This window comes from Callorhinchus milii, unplaced genomic scaffold (assembly GCF_018977255.1).
Source record: "Callorhinchus milii isolate IMCB2004 unplaced genomic scaffold, IMCB_Cmil_1.0 Scaffold2, whole genome shotgun sequence".
Taxonomy (NCBI): Eukaryota; Metazoa; Chordata; class Chondrichthyes; order Chimaeriformes; family Callorhinchidae; genus Callorhinchus; species Callorhinchus milii.
In genome coordinates this window covers 73,895,660-73,912,690 of record NW_024704743.1, presented here as the reverse complement: position 1 = coordinate 73,912,690, position 17,031 = coordinate 73,895,660, and the positions used below count along the sequence as shown (strand labels likewise).

Below are 17,031 nucleotides of genomic sequence, written 5' to 3'. Positions count from 1 at the left end.
ATGCTTCGACAAAATGGATCTAAATCAGGGCGATGCATACCTGAGCCACCATAATAATAATAATCCTTGCACTTGATATAATGCCTTATCATGCCCTCAAGATGTCTCAAAGTGCTTCACACAATATACTATAAAATGAATTGACTGTATATATATATATTGTGGGCGAAATGCAGCAGACAATTGTGCAGTGTCCCGCAAAACAGTTGTGGATTGAGTGACTAAATTATTAATTTAAAAAAATTATTTGAAGGGATTATTACCTTGTTCTGTTGATTGGCAGAAAAGCGATCCTCCAATCGACTAACAATCAGGTTCCTATTCCTACTTAAATTGAGGGGTGCGGAATAAGGAAACTTGCTCAACATTTCAGCCTACCCAGGAATCAAACACAGGTCTTCTGGCTTGCAAGGCAAGTGCTCTAACCAATACTCTATAGTACTTCACAAGTAGCAACTCGTAGTAACCAGAAATGTGTCATGTTGCTTGTGGGAACTGCACGTAGATCACAATGGATTGCAGTTATTTCAGGTCTGTGATGCATTTTTAGTTACCATCTGGACTTTCTATCTCTGATTCAGAGATGATATTACCCAGAATCTCATGGAGCAATACAGCAGAAACAGGCAATTCGGCCCAACTAGTCCATGCCAGTGTTTATTCTCCACCTGAGCCTCCATCTTTCCTATTCCCTTCTCCCATACCCCTCTTTTCCCTTCTTCCACATGTATACATATGCATTGATCCTTGCATTTGACATGTTGTCTATAACGTTGAAACATCTCAAAGTGCTTTACAGGAAATTACTGTAAAGTGAAGTGACTGTATTTGTAGGTGAACGTGACAGCCAATTTGCACACAGCAATATCCTGTAAATAGCCATGAAGTGAATGACCAATTTATCTGGGGGAATTGTTGCCCCGGGCATTGGGAGAAACATCATTCTGTTTTTGAGTGGTGTCATGGGATCTTTAACATTCAACTGAACAGACGGATAAGTTTATCATCTCATCTAAAGGACGTCATTTCTGAGAATGCAATGCTCCCCCAGGACTGCCCTGAAATGGAAGCCGAGGCAATGAGCTCAAAGCCCTGATATGGTTTGAACTAACTCACAACCTTCTTCAGTAGCAGCAAAATCATCTTATTTTTACTTACATTGGTTCCAGCGACCATGGGGTTCCCAAGGTCGCAGACAACCATTTGAGTTGAATTGTCCACCTTGTATGCACAGCTTAGCTTGCTTAATGCCTATAGAAAAACAGAACAGAGTTATATAAACCACATGACCCTTTTATAATAATCCTTATATTTGATATAGCGTCATATCCCATCTTGAAGCTATCTCAAAGTGCATCACAGAATATATTGTAAAGTGAATTGACTGTATATTTTGTGTGCGAAACACAGCAGCTAATTGCGCACAGCAGTTTCTCACAGAAAAGCAATCCACTGATCGACTAACAACCGGGTTCACAATTACTGCTAGGTAAACAGAGGTGTGTAGCATAAAGAAACTTGCCTATCCTCTTGCCCTGCCGGGAATCGAACCCAGGTCCTTGCTTGTGAAGAGAGTGCTCTAACCACTACGCTACAAGACTCCACTACTTTGCACACTAAGAAAGAGATCTGTTTGTAAAACACATCCCAGGTAAATAAAGAATAAGCAACAATGGAATTACAAAATTTATAGGGTGAATGGACATGATGACCGTTGTGCTGTGTACAAAGTTATAATAATAATAACAACATTTGATGTAGTCCCTTTCATGTCAGGAGGATGTCTCAAAACACTTCACAGGATTCACTGTAAAGTGGAGTTACTGTGTGTTTTGTAAGTGAACATGGTAGCTTATTTGTGACACATAGAAGCAGTTGCACTCAAAAAAAAGGTTTAGAGAAGCTAAAAGAGAACATGAAAGCATCAAAACAGCAAAGCAAACAATAACACCAAAAAATCTTCCAATGTTATAATAGCAAGGAGTCAACTGTACACAATTCAAATGGAGTTGATAAAGAAGATGAACAGGTGATCATAAACACATTTTATGGCTACTCGGCAGTTTGTAACAAGGAGAACACTAACACTTATGCTGTCCAGCATCTAATACATATCAGGTGACATTGGACACTCGTGAGCCAGAGGCTTCTAATAATCTCAAAGGCCTGAGAATCAATGCATTCCTCAGGACGGATGAGCTAAAGAGCAGGATACTCAGCGAGACAAAGGAGGAAATTTGTGAAGTGCTGATGGTCATTCTGGGAGAATTAATGAACACTGGAAGGTTTCACCAGACTAGAACAGAGAAATGTGCTTTTTATATTCAAGAATGGTGACAAAGCCATCCCCAGTAAACATAAACCCTTGGCATAACCTCAATAAATGGAAAAATTAAGGGATGACAGTGCAGCCCCATTATAATACATTTCTTTATAAAGCAAATTCAGCTATAAAACATTACAGTGTGTATCCCATTCAACTGGATAAAGAGGATGGTAATATAATGGCAATATCATTGGACCGGTAACCCAAAATTTGTCCACAAACTTTACAGTGTATCTTCTTAAAGGTTTTGAGACATCTTACTGCAGTGAAAGGTACTATATCAAATGTAAGGATTATTATTACATGGTTTAGTGGTTTTAGTCCCACTGTGGATGAGTAATCTGAATTTAAAAAGTGTGGTAATTTGAGCTAGTACCAGAAAAGTAGCCACAAAGATGCCAGATTATTATTCACTAATGTGCTTGAGGGAAGGAAATGTGCCAACCTTACCCTGCCTGCATGTGACTCCAGTCCCACACAACTTGTTGACCATTAACACCCTCTGAATGCCTAGCAAAATAAAACGATGCAAAAATGTTCAAGGACTGCAGCGGTATATGAAGAACGAACACCAGCACCTTCTCAGGCAGCCAGGGATGGGCAATAATTGCTGATCATGTCAGTGTCATCCACATTAGTGATAAGCAAGAGAAGGAAGCAGATATTTGATTTTTTCTGAACTAGACTGAAATGGTGAGAGGAAGGGATGGAAAGAGGAGTGAATGTAATAATATAGCTGTTTTTAACCCATCCCCCCATCACACTGTGATACTGTTTGTAGGTCACAACATTTGACAGAGGATTCTGCTGCAAGTAACAAATTGAGATTTCTAAAAACAATATGGTGCTATTTCTCTTTAGTACTCTCCTGAGGCTATAAAGGACCAGAAGCCTTCAGTAAAAGCTGCGTGATAGATAAGTGGTCTATTTCCTCCTCATCCAATTTTACTATTGAGAATTCTTCACAACACATTGGCAGACATTTGTATGTATGCATATACACAAATTAAATCCAAGCAGAACAGTGAAAACAATTTTTTAACAAATAAATGTTCTGCTGTTAAATTAAATTACAGATAAATTTGAGGCAGTCATAAGAAACATATGTAAGTAACAGAATAATTAGTTGAAGAGAGAATTTCACCTCATGTCAAGGTTTAACAAAAAAAAGTTGCAAAGGATTATGATTCACTCTAAGAACTGTTTTTCTCTGTTCACACACTGCGTTTCAGGAATATTTTCACATTAACAGATAACATCATTGAGCAAGTGCTTCCGAACCCGAGGGTGAAGAAGCTGCAGCAATATATACAGTTAATGCGGAAATCCACCTGCTAGGGCTATATACGTGTAAATTGTAGTTGCTCATAATGCTATAATAAAAATCCTTACATTTGTTAGAGCACCATTCACATCAGAAGGATGTCGCAAAGCGCTTCACACGATTTACTGTGGAGAGACCATGTATTTGTAGGTGGACACTTATACTTAGCAATGTCCCACAAACAGCCATGAAATGAATGACCAATTTTATTCTGGTACCCTGTGTTAATGATTGTATCTCTTCTGCTATTAATTCAGCTCTCTATTAATAATAATAATAATCCTTGCATTTGATATAGCTTTCACATCTTCTAGACGTCTCAAAGCGTTTCACAGAATATGGTTTAAAATGAAATGACTGTATATTTGTGGGCGAAACACGGCAGCCAAATTGAGATATTAATTAATTGAGATATTAAATATTAATTGAGATAGAGAGCTGTAATGTGATAGATAAGAAACCAACCTCAAAGCCAGTGATCTTAAAGACCTCATCAGTACTCACTATTTTTAATATAAAGAATCGATAAAGTGGAGGAAGTATGGTGCTAAATTAACACACTGTCCTTTAAACCCAATTCAAATCCTGGAATAAAATCTCGGATTGACAACATTCCATTAAACGCCTACCCACTGTTCAATTTCAATTGCTTCTTCATATTTCATTACACATTATATTACACATTCCCGATCGATATTATGCTGCACATCTAACAGAAACAATAAGAGATTGTGAAGGAAAAATGTCCGAAAATATGACCTTTAACAGCCACCAAATTCGAGCCATCTGTGAAATTATGTTAAATTGATTTATGTACATTGCATCTTGACAGTTTGCAACAAGACATTATGCGACATGAATTAGACCTTGTGCCTTCTCTTCTCTTACCTCATTGTTGCGAATGACACCGATGTAATCTGATTCAGGAGGTATTGTGACATAGAGTTCAGCTTCATATGCTCCCTCTCCTTCGTTCTTTGCATTTATGATTAAAGTTAGCGGGATCTCATCTCCAATTATCAGCTGCTGTCGGTCACTGAGGAGCATAGAATGTTTGGTTGTCACTTTAAAGCTTCTGCATTTTTACTTTATCTTCTTCTAGCCAAACTGACAGGATGTTAGCATGTATAAACACCATAGATTGTGATGAAATCCACCCTTACTGGCTATAAAAATCATTACAAATCTGCCACAATAAAATACCATTTATCAGGCTGTAAAGACTTCCTATTGATCACTGTGATCATATATAGCACTATTCACAGAGGATGAACGTTTTGAAGAGTTTCATAAATATGGAGGAAAGGAGTGAGAGATGGAGGATGTTGAGCAAAGGACAGTCAGAGACATACATTTTTAGGAGGGTTTTGAAGGCACAAAGGAAAGGCACAATCTTTATGGAAAATGCACTGAATACACGTGATTTACAACTTACGGGCTGGCTGAAAGTTTAAGCATTGGAATGCACAGGTTGTCGTCTCCACAGTCCAGCAGAATATGAGCCTGTAATGACAGGAGAGCAGCTATGATGATAAACTCTGGATTTTGGCTTTGATGCATATTTAAAGATTTCGTATTTACACGACAGTTCCATGTAAGCCAAGGATCTGCCTAGGATAGTAAATCAGGCCTTAGAAACAAGCTTAAAATAGGTATTTAGGCAAAAAACATCAACTAGGCATCAAGAATCAGGTCCGATAGGTGAAGGAACAATTAAGCTGAGCATTGCATGTGTTGTAGTGTGCTCACTGATTCTTATTTTGTCAAAGAGTGAGGAAAAGGATTCCAATATGTGCTGGCTGGCTGAGTGCCATAAGGGGAACAAATCTAATCTAAAACATTATTATATCTGGCTATCGTAATATAAAGCAGTAAAACGACATTCATGTCCAGCAAAATCCCTCGACTCCAAATAAACTCCTTCAGCTAGGAGGGTGGTTTACACCATGCTGCGGAGTGTTCCACATCTGCCACCCATCCTGCTCTGTGATTAACCAGCAGCACACATGTTAAGGCAGCTCAGGATACAGCACGTAAATTTCATCTCATCTTGATGTGTACCTCACTTGAATTGAAAACGTGGCATTCACAAACCATAGCGCTGCATAACTGCAAACTGGAATCGTGAATTTGAACTCATATCATCTATGTTTTTCTCAGTGTGGGTGCCTTGGGCCATCCTCCTGAAGTGAATGGCGCTGTATAAATGTATTCTATTGCTGTGGAAGGCATAATCACAACCTGCACTTTACTTTTCTGCCATTTCTCGGCTGGGAATAGAGCGGAAACATACGACAAAAGGTTGGAAAGCAAAACACCAACCTTTGTCGGCCTTCAGGACGGTGTTTCCTTTCCCCCTCCTCTCCACCCCCGGTGATCAAGTGTTAGCCTGGCTCAGGTCCTAGGACCCTCGGCTCTGAGCCATAAAGTTGTAACTTGAAATTCAAGCCCCTCATCAGGACTTTCATATAGTCCATTTATCTCAGCGTGCTGGCCAACAATTCCTGACATATTTACTTCATAGCTGTCCATTAAACATTGCTCTCTGCAATTAGTTGCTGCATCCAGCTACAAAATATACAGTCACTGCACTCTACAGTAAATCCTGTGAAGCACTTTGAGTAATTTGGAACAAGGTGATAAAGTGCTATCTCAAATATAAAGATCACTATTAATATTCCATGTTACGTTTCCAGATCTTGCTTTTTTCAATTAAAATAGCAGATAAAATTCAATCAAAACATTAGAATCTGGAATGGTTTTACAAAATTGACTCCTCAAAGCAAGAACTATGCCTCTTGCTTCAGCACTACTACAGCTCATATATGTTAGTTATGGTTTAAATATCTAATTTGTGTAACACAGTAGATTGTCAGTGCTGACAATTCTCTCTTTACCCCCTCCACCCCCCACAACCCCGCTCCATTATGGCCTTGGAATTGTGCAATTCGGAAGCTGGATTTGCAAAAGTTTTATTTATCATTCATTCTCAGGCTGTGTTAGGGATTGCTCTGAGAAGGTGGTGATGAGCCTTCACTTTATACCCCTGCAGTCCTCAGTGGCCCAGAATGATGAAGAACTACTCTTGCCGGTAACCAGAAGTGTGAATTCTGCTCTTGAATCAGATGCACTGTAGCCCCCATTATAGCTTGGCGGTTGGATTCCATAAAATCCTAACTCGCGCTGTAACAAGGTACAAACGCTGGTTTTAATCCAAGCAGCCGGCTGGCTGGCTCACTTCCTGCACATCATCTGGTTCTCACGCGGCAAAATAGGAAGTTACATCAGCGACTTGATAACCTGAAAGTCAGCCATATGTTTTAGCAAGTGAGCGACAGCTATATGTCTACACATTAAAGAAACAGATTACTTCAATCTATCCATTTCATCTTTGAAGACTGTGTACTTGCCAAGTCTTCTATATTATCATGTTTTTACTTTGTTCTCATTCCTTTTTCTTTATCTCACCCACAAAATACAGACAGTTACACCACTTATAATAATAATAAACCTTGCATTTGATATGGTGCCTTATTACTTCTTCCACACATCTCAAAGAGCTTCACAGTATATACTGTAAGGTGAATTTACTGTATGTTTTCACATTATATCCTCTGAAGGTGCTATGTCAAATGCTAGGATAATTATTATTATCATGATTATTATTATTATTGTCCTCTTTAGTCTCTACCATTTCACTAGATTCAGTAGGTTAATGCCTGAAACCTGAACCTACTTTTCTCTTTCATGTGATGACAGACCTGTAGTCAATATGTTTCTGCCTAAAGTCGGTTTCCTGGTGTCAAATCCTGCACACCAGGTCAAAAAGCTTCTGAGATGTAAAAATAAAATGTTTTTTGTAATAAGAAAAAAACTCTTGCAATCACACAGAGAGCATTTTATAATGACTATGTTACCCGCCTGATTTACTCCACCAGCCATTCAGTTTATAACTCAATCTTGGAGTCTCACCACCTTGCCCTCACCCTTTCCCCCTTAAAAACTTAACCTTAAAACCAAACTTTTTGATTGTGCTTTGGGTTACCTTCTCCCCCCGATTGGCTCCCTCCCCCCGTCTCTGATCAGCTTAGGGTCCCAGTCTGCTTTGTGAAACACTTTGAGACATCCTCCGAACATAAAAGCCTCTAAATAAAGATAAACTGTTGTGCAAAGGGGGGAAGGTTTCTGAATGAGCTATTTAAATTGGTTCTACATTAGTAAGGAAACCACAAAAAAGTGCGTGCTAACATGAGAGGTCACTGTGTATCAGAGAGGTCCGTAAGTGGAGTCCACTCCATTTAAACTAATATCCTTCTTAATGCTTTAGCTGGTCCTTAGGGATATTGTTTTGATGGGATTCCATTAGGAAACAATTTATGGCTATCTTTTCACTTCCCTTCACATGGAGTGAGGAACAAAGCTCATACGCGAGTAATTGCAGATATTTGTGAAGGCAATAAATCAAAGTCAAGGGGGATATTTTGCACTAATTTGAAGACAGTAAGCGGAACTTCAGTAAAGCCTAATGGATTTAATATCTGTAATGAGGCCAAGGGAATTACACGATCTCTATTGGAAGCTGTTGGAAACAAATTTGTTGAAGAACACATTATTCTAATGGCCTTTGCTATACGTTTTCCGACTATAATCTATGTCTGCTTGATTATCTTTAGGAATTAGAGAATGGGGTCTAAAATGCACTTTGGGCTAACCATTTTCAAACTCAGGTGTACTTAATTGTTGATAATATTAATAGTAATAATCCTTACATTTGATACAGCATCTTTCACATCAGGACACATTTTAAAGCACTTCATAGAATTTATTGTAAAGGGCAGTAACAGTGTATAGTTTGTAGCCAAATATTGTGTAATTAACCATCAATGAAAAGGAACACCAATCATTCTGGGATCGCTTTCAGGAATACACTGGCTGAAGGTGCACTATAACAGTCTAGAAACCAATATACATTTGACACTAAAATATCCTGATACACACTGGAGCTTCCCTTTCCCTAAACCTATTATACCTTCCATATACCATGTTATAACTATCTACTGAATCAAATTGGCCAATGCATGTATTATAAACCATTTATAAAAAAATGCAAAGAAACTTTCTGAATTCTATGAGGTCAGAATTTCTATCAGTGATATGCACTGGAACTTGGGTTGTTACATAGAATTACATAGAGATAATAGTGAATCAGTGGATGTGGTCTATTTGGACTTCCAGAAGGCATTCGATAAGGTGCCGCATAAAAGGTTAGTCCAAAAGATAAGGACCCATGGAATTGGGGGGAGCATATTAACTTGGATTAGGGAATGGTTAACGGGTAGGAAACAAAGAGTAGGGATAAACGGGTCCTTTTCAGATTGGCGGGATGTGACTAGTGGAGTGCCACAAGGATCAGTCCTTGGGCCTCAGCTATTTACCATCTACATCAACGATCTAGATGAGGACATCGAAGTTAATATATCTAAATTCGTGGATGACACAAAACTAGGAGGAAGTGTCAACACAGAGGATGGCATTAAAAAATGCAGCGAAACATAGATAGGTTAGGTGATTGGGCAGGTAGGTGGCAGATGAAGTATAATGTAGGGAAGTGCAAAGTCATCCACCTAGGTAGCAAAAACAGTACAGCGGGTTATTTTTTAGAAGGGGAGAGATTGGAATGTGTTAGTGTCCAGAGGGACTTGGGTGCCTTGTACACCAATCACAGAAAGTTAGTCTGCAGGCGCAGCAGCAATTAGGAAGGCGAACGGTATGTTAGCATTCATTATGAAAGGATTAGAGTATAAGAGTAGGGAAGTCTTGCTGCAACTGTATAGGGCCCTGGTGAGACCACACCTGGAATACTGTGTGCAGTTTTGGTCTCCTTATTTAAGGAAGGATGTACTTGCCTTGGAGGGGATGCAGCGTAGATTTACTAGGTTAGTACCAGGGATGAAGGGGATGAGTTAGGAGTATAGGTTGACCAATTTGGGCCTATATTCTCTTATAGAAGAATTAGAGGGGATCTTATAGAAACCTACAAGATCATCAAAGGGCATGATAGAGTAGATAGTGGGAGATTGTTTCCCCTGGTTGGAGAAACTAAAACCAGGGGTCACAACCTTAAAATCAGAGACCAGCCCTTTTGCACTGAGTTGAGGAAGAACTTCTTCACTCAAAGGGTGGGGAATGTATGGAACTCACTACCCCAAAGGGCTGTTGATGCTCAGTCCTTGAACATATTCAAGACTGAGATAGATAAGATTTCTTATTGCAAAAGGGATTAAGGGATATGGGGACAAGGCAGGGTTAGGTTATCAGCTGGAGTTAGATTAGAAGATCAGCCATGATTGAATGGCGGGGCAGGCTCGAAGGGCCGAATGGCCTACTCCTGCTCCTACATGTTATGTTATAGAATCTATAGCATCGTAACAGGCCATTTGGCCCAACTATTCTGTGCCGCTGTTTATATGCCACATTAGCTCCAACATCCTAATCCTCTCTCCCTGACTATGTCCCTCACTCTCATATACACATCGAGTTTCCTCCTAAATGCATTGGTACTTTTTGTGTTCTTAGTGGATCACATGGTACAGGCTGAGATTCCACATCTTGATATCAAAACTGCATGGCATTAAAGGCATAAATTGAGACCAGAAATCCTACAATAGAGCCACAGAACAATTTTTTCTCAAAAGATTAGTTTCTAATGTACTTTAATGGACACCAAGCCTCTTCTGCATTTGTCATAATGAACCAACCAGTTTCCACTTTCCTACTGATCTCCTGCTTCCATTCCAGCTACAAATCAAGTCGCATTCGTTAAGAGTCAGATGGAAATGTAGCAATGCACAGTTGTTGACAGATGTGCAGTTGTTTCAATTGTTTGTTCTTCACAGTTGCCAGATTTGCCTACAAAACAACATTCCACATTTCTATGCAACTCTATTCTTTATTAGATTATCCAATTTCTAACAATGCTCCAGACTGTTTGTGATTCTGGTAAAGGGACTGTCCTGCCAATGGTATTTCAAACAAGCTGGAAATCTTTCTCCTGGTTATCCAGGAAAAAAATTATCAAAGTTTTTGTCGTTATCCAAGTTTACATTCTCTTCTTAATTCAAACTTACCTCCCAATTCAAATTTGGGGCTTGAAACCACAATCTTCTGACCCTCTGAGCCAGAAGAGAGAGTTTTATCAACTGAGAGCCAGCATGACACGGCAAATATAATCTATTTGAGGAAAAAAATCTACACAAATATTCCCTGATTGATCTCCCTGTTCTCTCGCACAATGCTCTTCAGGGACCCAAGCTAATTCATCCCTGGTCTGCAAATCCCTCATTGCATTTCAATTTTGACTCCATTTGTATCTCATAATAGATTTTCAGGTGAGAAAACTTTTCCATAAACTAATCCAATCAGATTCACGGTTATGAAGAACAAACCCCAGAATGTTTATCCATCTCTACATTTTCTGTATTCAGCACTGACTTGCTTCCTTCCACAGACCACATTCTCCTCCACATCCCACTAACAGGAACCATCGTGGAATCTTTGAACAATCTCATCCTGAACCTGCCACTACAACGAGACACAAATTCCTGCCAATCCCAGTAATCAAACTCAAGCATCACAGTGAGACAGAAATGAATGAGCCTAAAAATTGTGCTGACATTGTCTCAACAATGCAGAAACCAGGATTCAAAAAGAAACCAGATGTGCTGGCAAATAGCTGATGGCCAGAAGGGCAATTATATTTTGCACGAGAAGCAATAAAAACCCAGAGCCTCAAGGAAGATTGAGGTGACACAAATGTAGTACTTAAATAATATGCATGTCTGAAAGGGGTGACTCAAAACAGTTTGATTGTATTAAACAGGCAGTTAAAGGATATTATCTTCAACAATCAAATTTGGCATGAAGAACCCCAGACCCAAATCTACGAACAATGGCAAATAAAAAGTCCTTCAACTTTTCCTTTTGAAACACTAGCAAGGACCTTGACTGTAGTAAGACTTAGAGGATGTTTTCATCCCGATGTGTGCACTGCTGGGCATTCCCATCACATTTGCAAATCGTGAAATAGCTACCTTGACCACTGTTCGTTCTTTGGAAAAATACATTTATAAAGTTTGAAGTAAAAACTATGAAGCAGCCCGAAGCCACTGCTGTGTGGTTTTATCTGGTAAAATTCCAGCATTACTCCAAACTACACTCTGGGGTCCCCAAGCCTTGGCTCATTAACCTGTGCCTAAACCCTCAGAATCAGGTGAGCAGGTGCATCCCTCAGGGAGAGAATGTTCACTCCATAACGGAAAAATCAATAAATCCATGTGTATGGAACTCTCAGTAGTTTAATTTGGATATTCGTAAGCAGGGTGATGGATTTCCACGTGTGCCAGACACCCAGCTGACCACATTTTTGGACTTGCTTTCTCCTCCATTGTTGAACCATACTTATATTTAAGGGAGTAATGTCTCTACAACAATTCCAAACAGAAATATATTGCAAACCAGTTTGAGCCCACCATGAGAGACTTTTATGCTGCTTTTTTGGCATGGGTTAACTGGCAAAAGCAGATCCCCCCCAGTAACCTGCATTGGAAAGAGGCCACATCCCCCAGCACTGAATATTCCTGGGTACTTTTGAGTCCTTTAGCCCCCAAGTTGATTTGTTTGGTCTACAAAATGGAAAGTAATGTAGATGCCATGAAGATGTCATGCCCATCATGTTGGTGTGATGCCCGTTTAAACAAGTTTCACTCCCATTCACAACTACCTAAATAATAGTATCAGAACTGAGAAAAACGATATTCAGCAAAGTAGTCTGACATCTAGGTGTATCAGGTGCATCCCTGTAACATAATAATAATCTTTGATTTGATATAGTCGTTGAGGTGTCTCAAATTCCTTCACAAGATTTTCCTGTGTAGTATAGTAACTATCTAGATTTACTCTATTATCATAGGATTTCAAAGCATCCAGAATTTGTCAAGTTCATAAATACAGTCTTTAATTTAGAATTTTGGTTTTCTGTAGGTTTTGTTTAAGAACTGCAGAAATTGGGGCTCAAATGTAAAACTGAATTCAACAATTCGCCAAATTCTGCACACTGTGAAATGCTAGTTAATAGAGTGCATCTCGACCCAGGTGGAATTTCTACCTTGGAAGCTCTGCAGTTTCTGAAAGCTTAACAATTAGTGATTCTGAACCCCAGCTCAGGGTTTCAGCACGGGTTTTAGTCAGGAATAAATTGAATCCATCCTTAGTAATTAACTAAACTGGCAGATTGTGAGACTGCCTTGAAAATAATTTCCAACCAAATAAACAAGTGGACAATTTTGCCAGAAACCTGATTTTCGTCCCAAGTTCCAACTTCTCTCTGATAGAAAACAAGCAAACATTTCACAAGCACCTGGAAGAGGTCACTGATATCTTGTAAGTGAACCTAAAATGAAGCAGTTGTTTATGAAATGATTATTGAAAGAATATGATTCCAAAAATGTACTAACTACCTGTACTTCCACTCAAAATCTCCCCTGTCGGGGGCTTTGCCTCCAATAAGATATAAAAGATCACAAGACATTTGTGGATGAAGACAATTTTTCACTAGATTTCATCCTTTCAGAATACCCATTATTTCCCATTACAGAATCAATGTGTAATAGGTTGTGTCTATTCTTCCACCAGTCTTCCTGGTAACCCATTCCAGCTGTTAATTATCCTCAGCGTAAGAGTGGGGTTTGTACTGGGACCCCTCCTGGGCACCCTTAGGGATTCACAGACTCAATGTACCATACGCGGGTGGGGGGGGGGGGATCTGGGAGACAGATGGACTGTGGAATCATAAATAATAAATTGGTTATTTTCAATCACGACTGTGTGGGACAGTGCTGTGCGCAATTGGCTGCCGCGTTTCGCCCACAAATATACGGTCAATTCACTTTACAGTCTATTCTGTGAAGCACTTTGAGATGTCTACAAGACTTGAAAAGCGCCATATCAAATTTAATCAAATTCATTTAAGAAACAGCATGATACTGTGATGGGAGTTTGGTAAGGTGGGTGCTCTGGAAGAATGAGATCAAATGGGTTGAAGGAACTTCTTCATCCAAACCAATCTTGTGACCTTACTATAATCCTAAAAACTACAATCCTAATAATTTAATATGAAGTGCTCCGAGATGCTATTTGCATAAAGGGGATTATATAAATGCAAGTTATGTTGTAATATTGCCCTTCATAACCCTGAACTGGTTCTCTCTTTTCCTGGTACTTTGGTGGATTTGAAAGTAGACTAGAAAGAGTTGAATTGAAATGAAGCATAAACCTCTCCATCATATAAGAATTGTGCAGATCCTGAATACTGGGTTCTCTCAAGATCTCTCAAATCCAGACTCCAATGAGAGGTCCATTGCACTAATCCAATTCCTTGAAAAGCAATGCCAATGATTATATATTAAAAACACCTGTAATACAAACAAAATGCACAATTTGTTGCCTCATATTCATTGCATGAGTTTACCGCACTCCATTAACATAGAGGTAGGAATATAAAACTATTAGGTTCTAATAAGGTGAATGAATCTAGCCTTAGTCTTTTTAACCTTATTTCTTAAAGTAACTATGTCAAACAGCAGGGGAAACAAGACAAGTGTCTCCCTCCCTCTATCCATTAGATTTAGCTTTTGTGTCATTAAAAGTATTGTTCACCAGCATCTGGAGGAGGAGGAGAGAAGGAGAATTTACAGAGAAGCATTTGTACAGGAAACCTTGAACCGAAAAGATAATGCTTGCTTTATAATTGAATAATTAAATAGCCGTCCTTCACTCTGCTACGAATTGTCTAAAAGTAGCAATGGTGCTTTGAATGAGTCCTGTAGCTTAGTGGTTAGAGCACTCGACTCGCCTTGCAAACAAGAGGACCCAGGTTCTATCCCCAGGCAGGCAAATACTTAGACATTAGTTTCCTTACTCCACACGGCTCTGTTTTCTAGCAGTAAGTAGGAACCGGCTGTTAGTTGATTGGCGGATAGATTTTCAGGTGTATAATCTCTCAAAAAGAAGACTCAATCCACGACAGTTTGTGGGACACTGCTGTGTGCAATTGGCTGCTGTGTTTCGCCCACAAAATTTAGTCAATTCAATTTACAATACATTCTGTGAAGCATTTGAGACATCTCAATGATGCGATAAGGCGCTATAAATACAGAGATTATTATTATTACTTAAAACCAGAGTCTAAACATAGGGTTAATGTGTATTAGGGTAGGATTAGAAGCATGCAGTACATTATGTAGTTTGAGTGCTATAGAGTATTCAGGCAAACAATAACTCATTTTACGTAAATAAATAAATTGTGCCTGTTCCTCATCATTATTTTGGAGTCTATCCCACGTGCAGTATAACCCAGATCTGCTTAGGGGGAGAGGAAGTGGGGCACTGTGTAAACACGTGCACAGAATTCAACTAAGATCTTAACAATCATTTTGCAGGATTTTAACAATTATTTAAAGGCACAGCATCACAAATTGGTGTACAAGTGGCACTGACAAATCTTTGCAAACTCACAAATCGTAAATTCCAGGAACTAAATTTCAGGGGCCTCTTTGACTTCTTAATTATCCACAGACCATCTGAAATCCACTCAGCATTGACAATGATCCTATGCGCATGAAGACATTGAGACTGCCAATTGGAGTGATTTTGGCTCAGTTGGTCGAGGCATTACCCAGCATGGAACAGAACCAGACCGTGTAAGCTGGTTGAGCTGAACTGGGACCAAAAACAGGGGCACTACATTTTGGGCAACTGAGTGGGGGAAAAATCATCCAGCGTTCATGCTCAAGATTATTAACCAGTGCCCCTGCTAAGACTGCAAGAAAACAGGAAAACACCATTCAGCCCATCAAGTCAGTTCGACTGTTTTTTCACATCTTAGATCTTGTTAGATCTATCAGCCTATAAGATGTAGCAAATTTCTTAATCCAAGTTTCTCACATTTTGTCAAATTACTTAAAACCTCTATTGTTCAAGTATCTGCCTAACTCTCTTTTAAATATTCTTATCGATCCCATCTTTATAACTTTCTGGGGCAGAGCCTTCCACATCTGCACACCAGTTTGTGTGAAGAAATGCTTCCTGACCTCAGTTCTAACTTATTAGCTCTAATTTTAGTTCAGTTCTAACTTCTAATATCTGCCTCCTTGTAATGGTTCCTTTACTAGAGGGAAGAGTTGTCCACTATTTAACTTTTCAATTCCTCTCATTATTTTAAATATCTCATTCAAATCATTCCTTAACCTCCGCTGTTTAAGAAATATACCCCAGCCTACCCAGTCTCTCATCACAGTTACGAAAAAATGCACATAATAATAATCCTTGCATTTGATATAGCTCCTTATCACATCTGAGAAACATCTTAAAGTGCTTCACAGAATATAATGTAAAGTGAATTGACTGTATATTTGTGGGCGAAACGCAGTGGTCAATTGCATACAGCAGCGTCCCACAAACAGTCGTGGATTGAAGTGACCATTTTATTGTTTTTTTTAAAAGAATTATTACCCGTGGAAAAGAGATCCAACAATCGACTAACAACCATGTTCCTAATTCTTGCTAGATAAATAGAGGCATGCGGAGTAAGGAAGCTTGCCCAACATTTTGCCCTGCCGGGAATTGAACCTAGATCTCTCGCTTGCGAGGTGAGTGCGCTAACCACTGAGCTACAGGGCTCCACATGTATGGATACGATTGAAATTCCAGCTTATGTTAGCCTGTAAGATCATATTGTCCTAAAATTTAAGTTTGCAAAGAATAATGGAAAATTCTTAAATTCAGTCTTAATTTGTAGAACAGTTCTTTTTAGAACGGGAGAAAACTTTTTTTCCCCCACAATTTCTACAATTTTGCATAACCTTAAAACAAATAATAAAACCAAATAATCATACAGGCTATGGCTGTAGAAAAATGACAAGTGACATCAACATGACGTCACACTCAAAAGACAGAACCAGAAAAAAACCTAAAAGATAAACCATAATCCAGAGTGAGAGAGAGAGGAGAGAATGGTATGGCAGGTGTTGTGCGATGACTGCAGTACATGGGAGTTGATGGAGGGCAGTCTGACCCTGGGTAACTACATCTGCAGCAAGTGTCTGCAACCGAGGAAGCTCCAGCTTCGAGTAGCTGAGCTGGAATCCGAGGTGCAGACTTTGCGCAGCATTAGGGAAGGTGAGAGCTTCCTGGATAGTTTCATCCAGGAGACAATCACTCCCCTGAGGCTCAGTAAATGTATAGATCCTGATACTAGTCAGGGACAGGACAATGTGACTGACAGTCAGGCAGGTAAGGGGACCCCAGAGAGAGTGGTGGAGAAGCC

At 39.4% G+C, this 17,031-nt stretch overlaps 1 protein-coding gene across 1 annotated transcript in view; it reads right to left on the bottom strand.

Annotated features, from left to right (window-relative positions):
- itga8 (integrin, alpha 8) overlaps positions 1-17,031 on the bottom strand; it is a 124,532-nt gene that overhangs the window by 38,755 nt on the left and 68,746 nt on the right. Inside the window, exons 19-21 of the mRNA XM_007906401.2 lie at positions 5,086-5,153; positions 4,539-4,686; positions 1,159-1,251 (exon numbers count right to left, since the gene is read on the bottom strand). Coding sequence (XP_007904592.1) covers positions 1,159-1,251; positions 4,539-4,686; positions 5,086-5,153 — 309 coding nt within the window. The remainder of the gene's footprint in view (positions 1-1,158; positions 1,252-4,538; positions 4,687-5,085; positions 5,154-17,031) is intronic.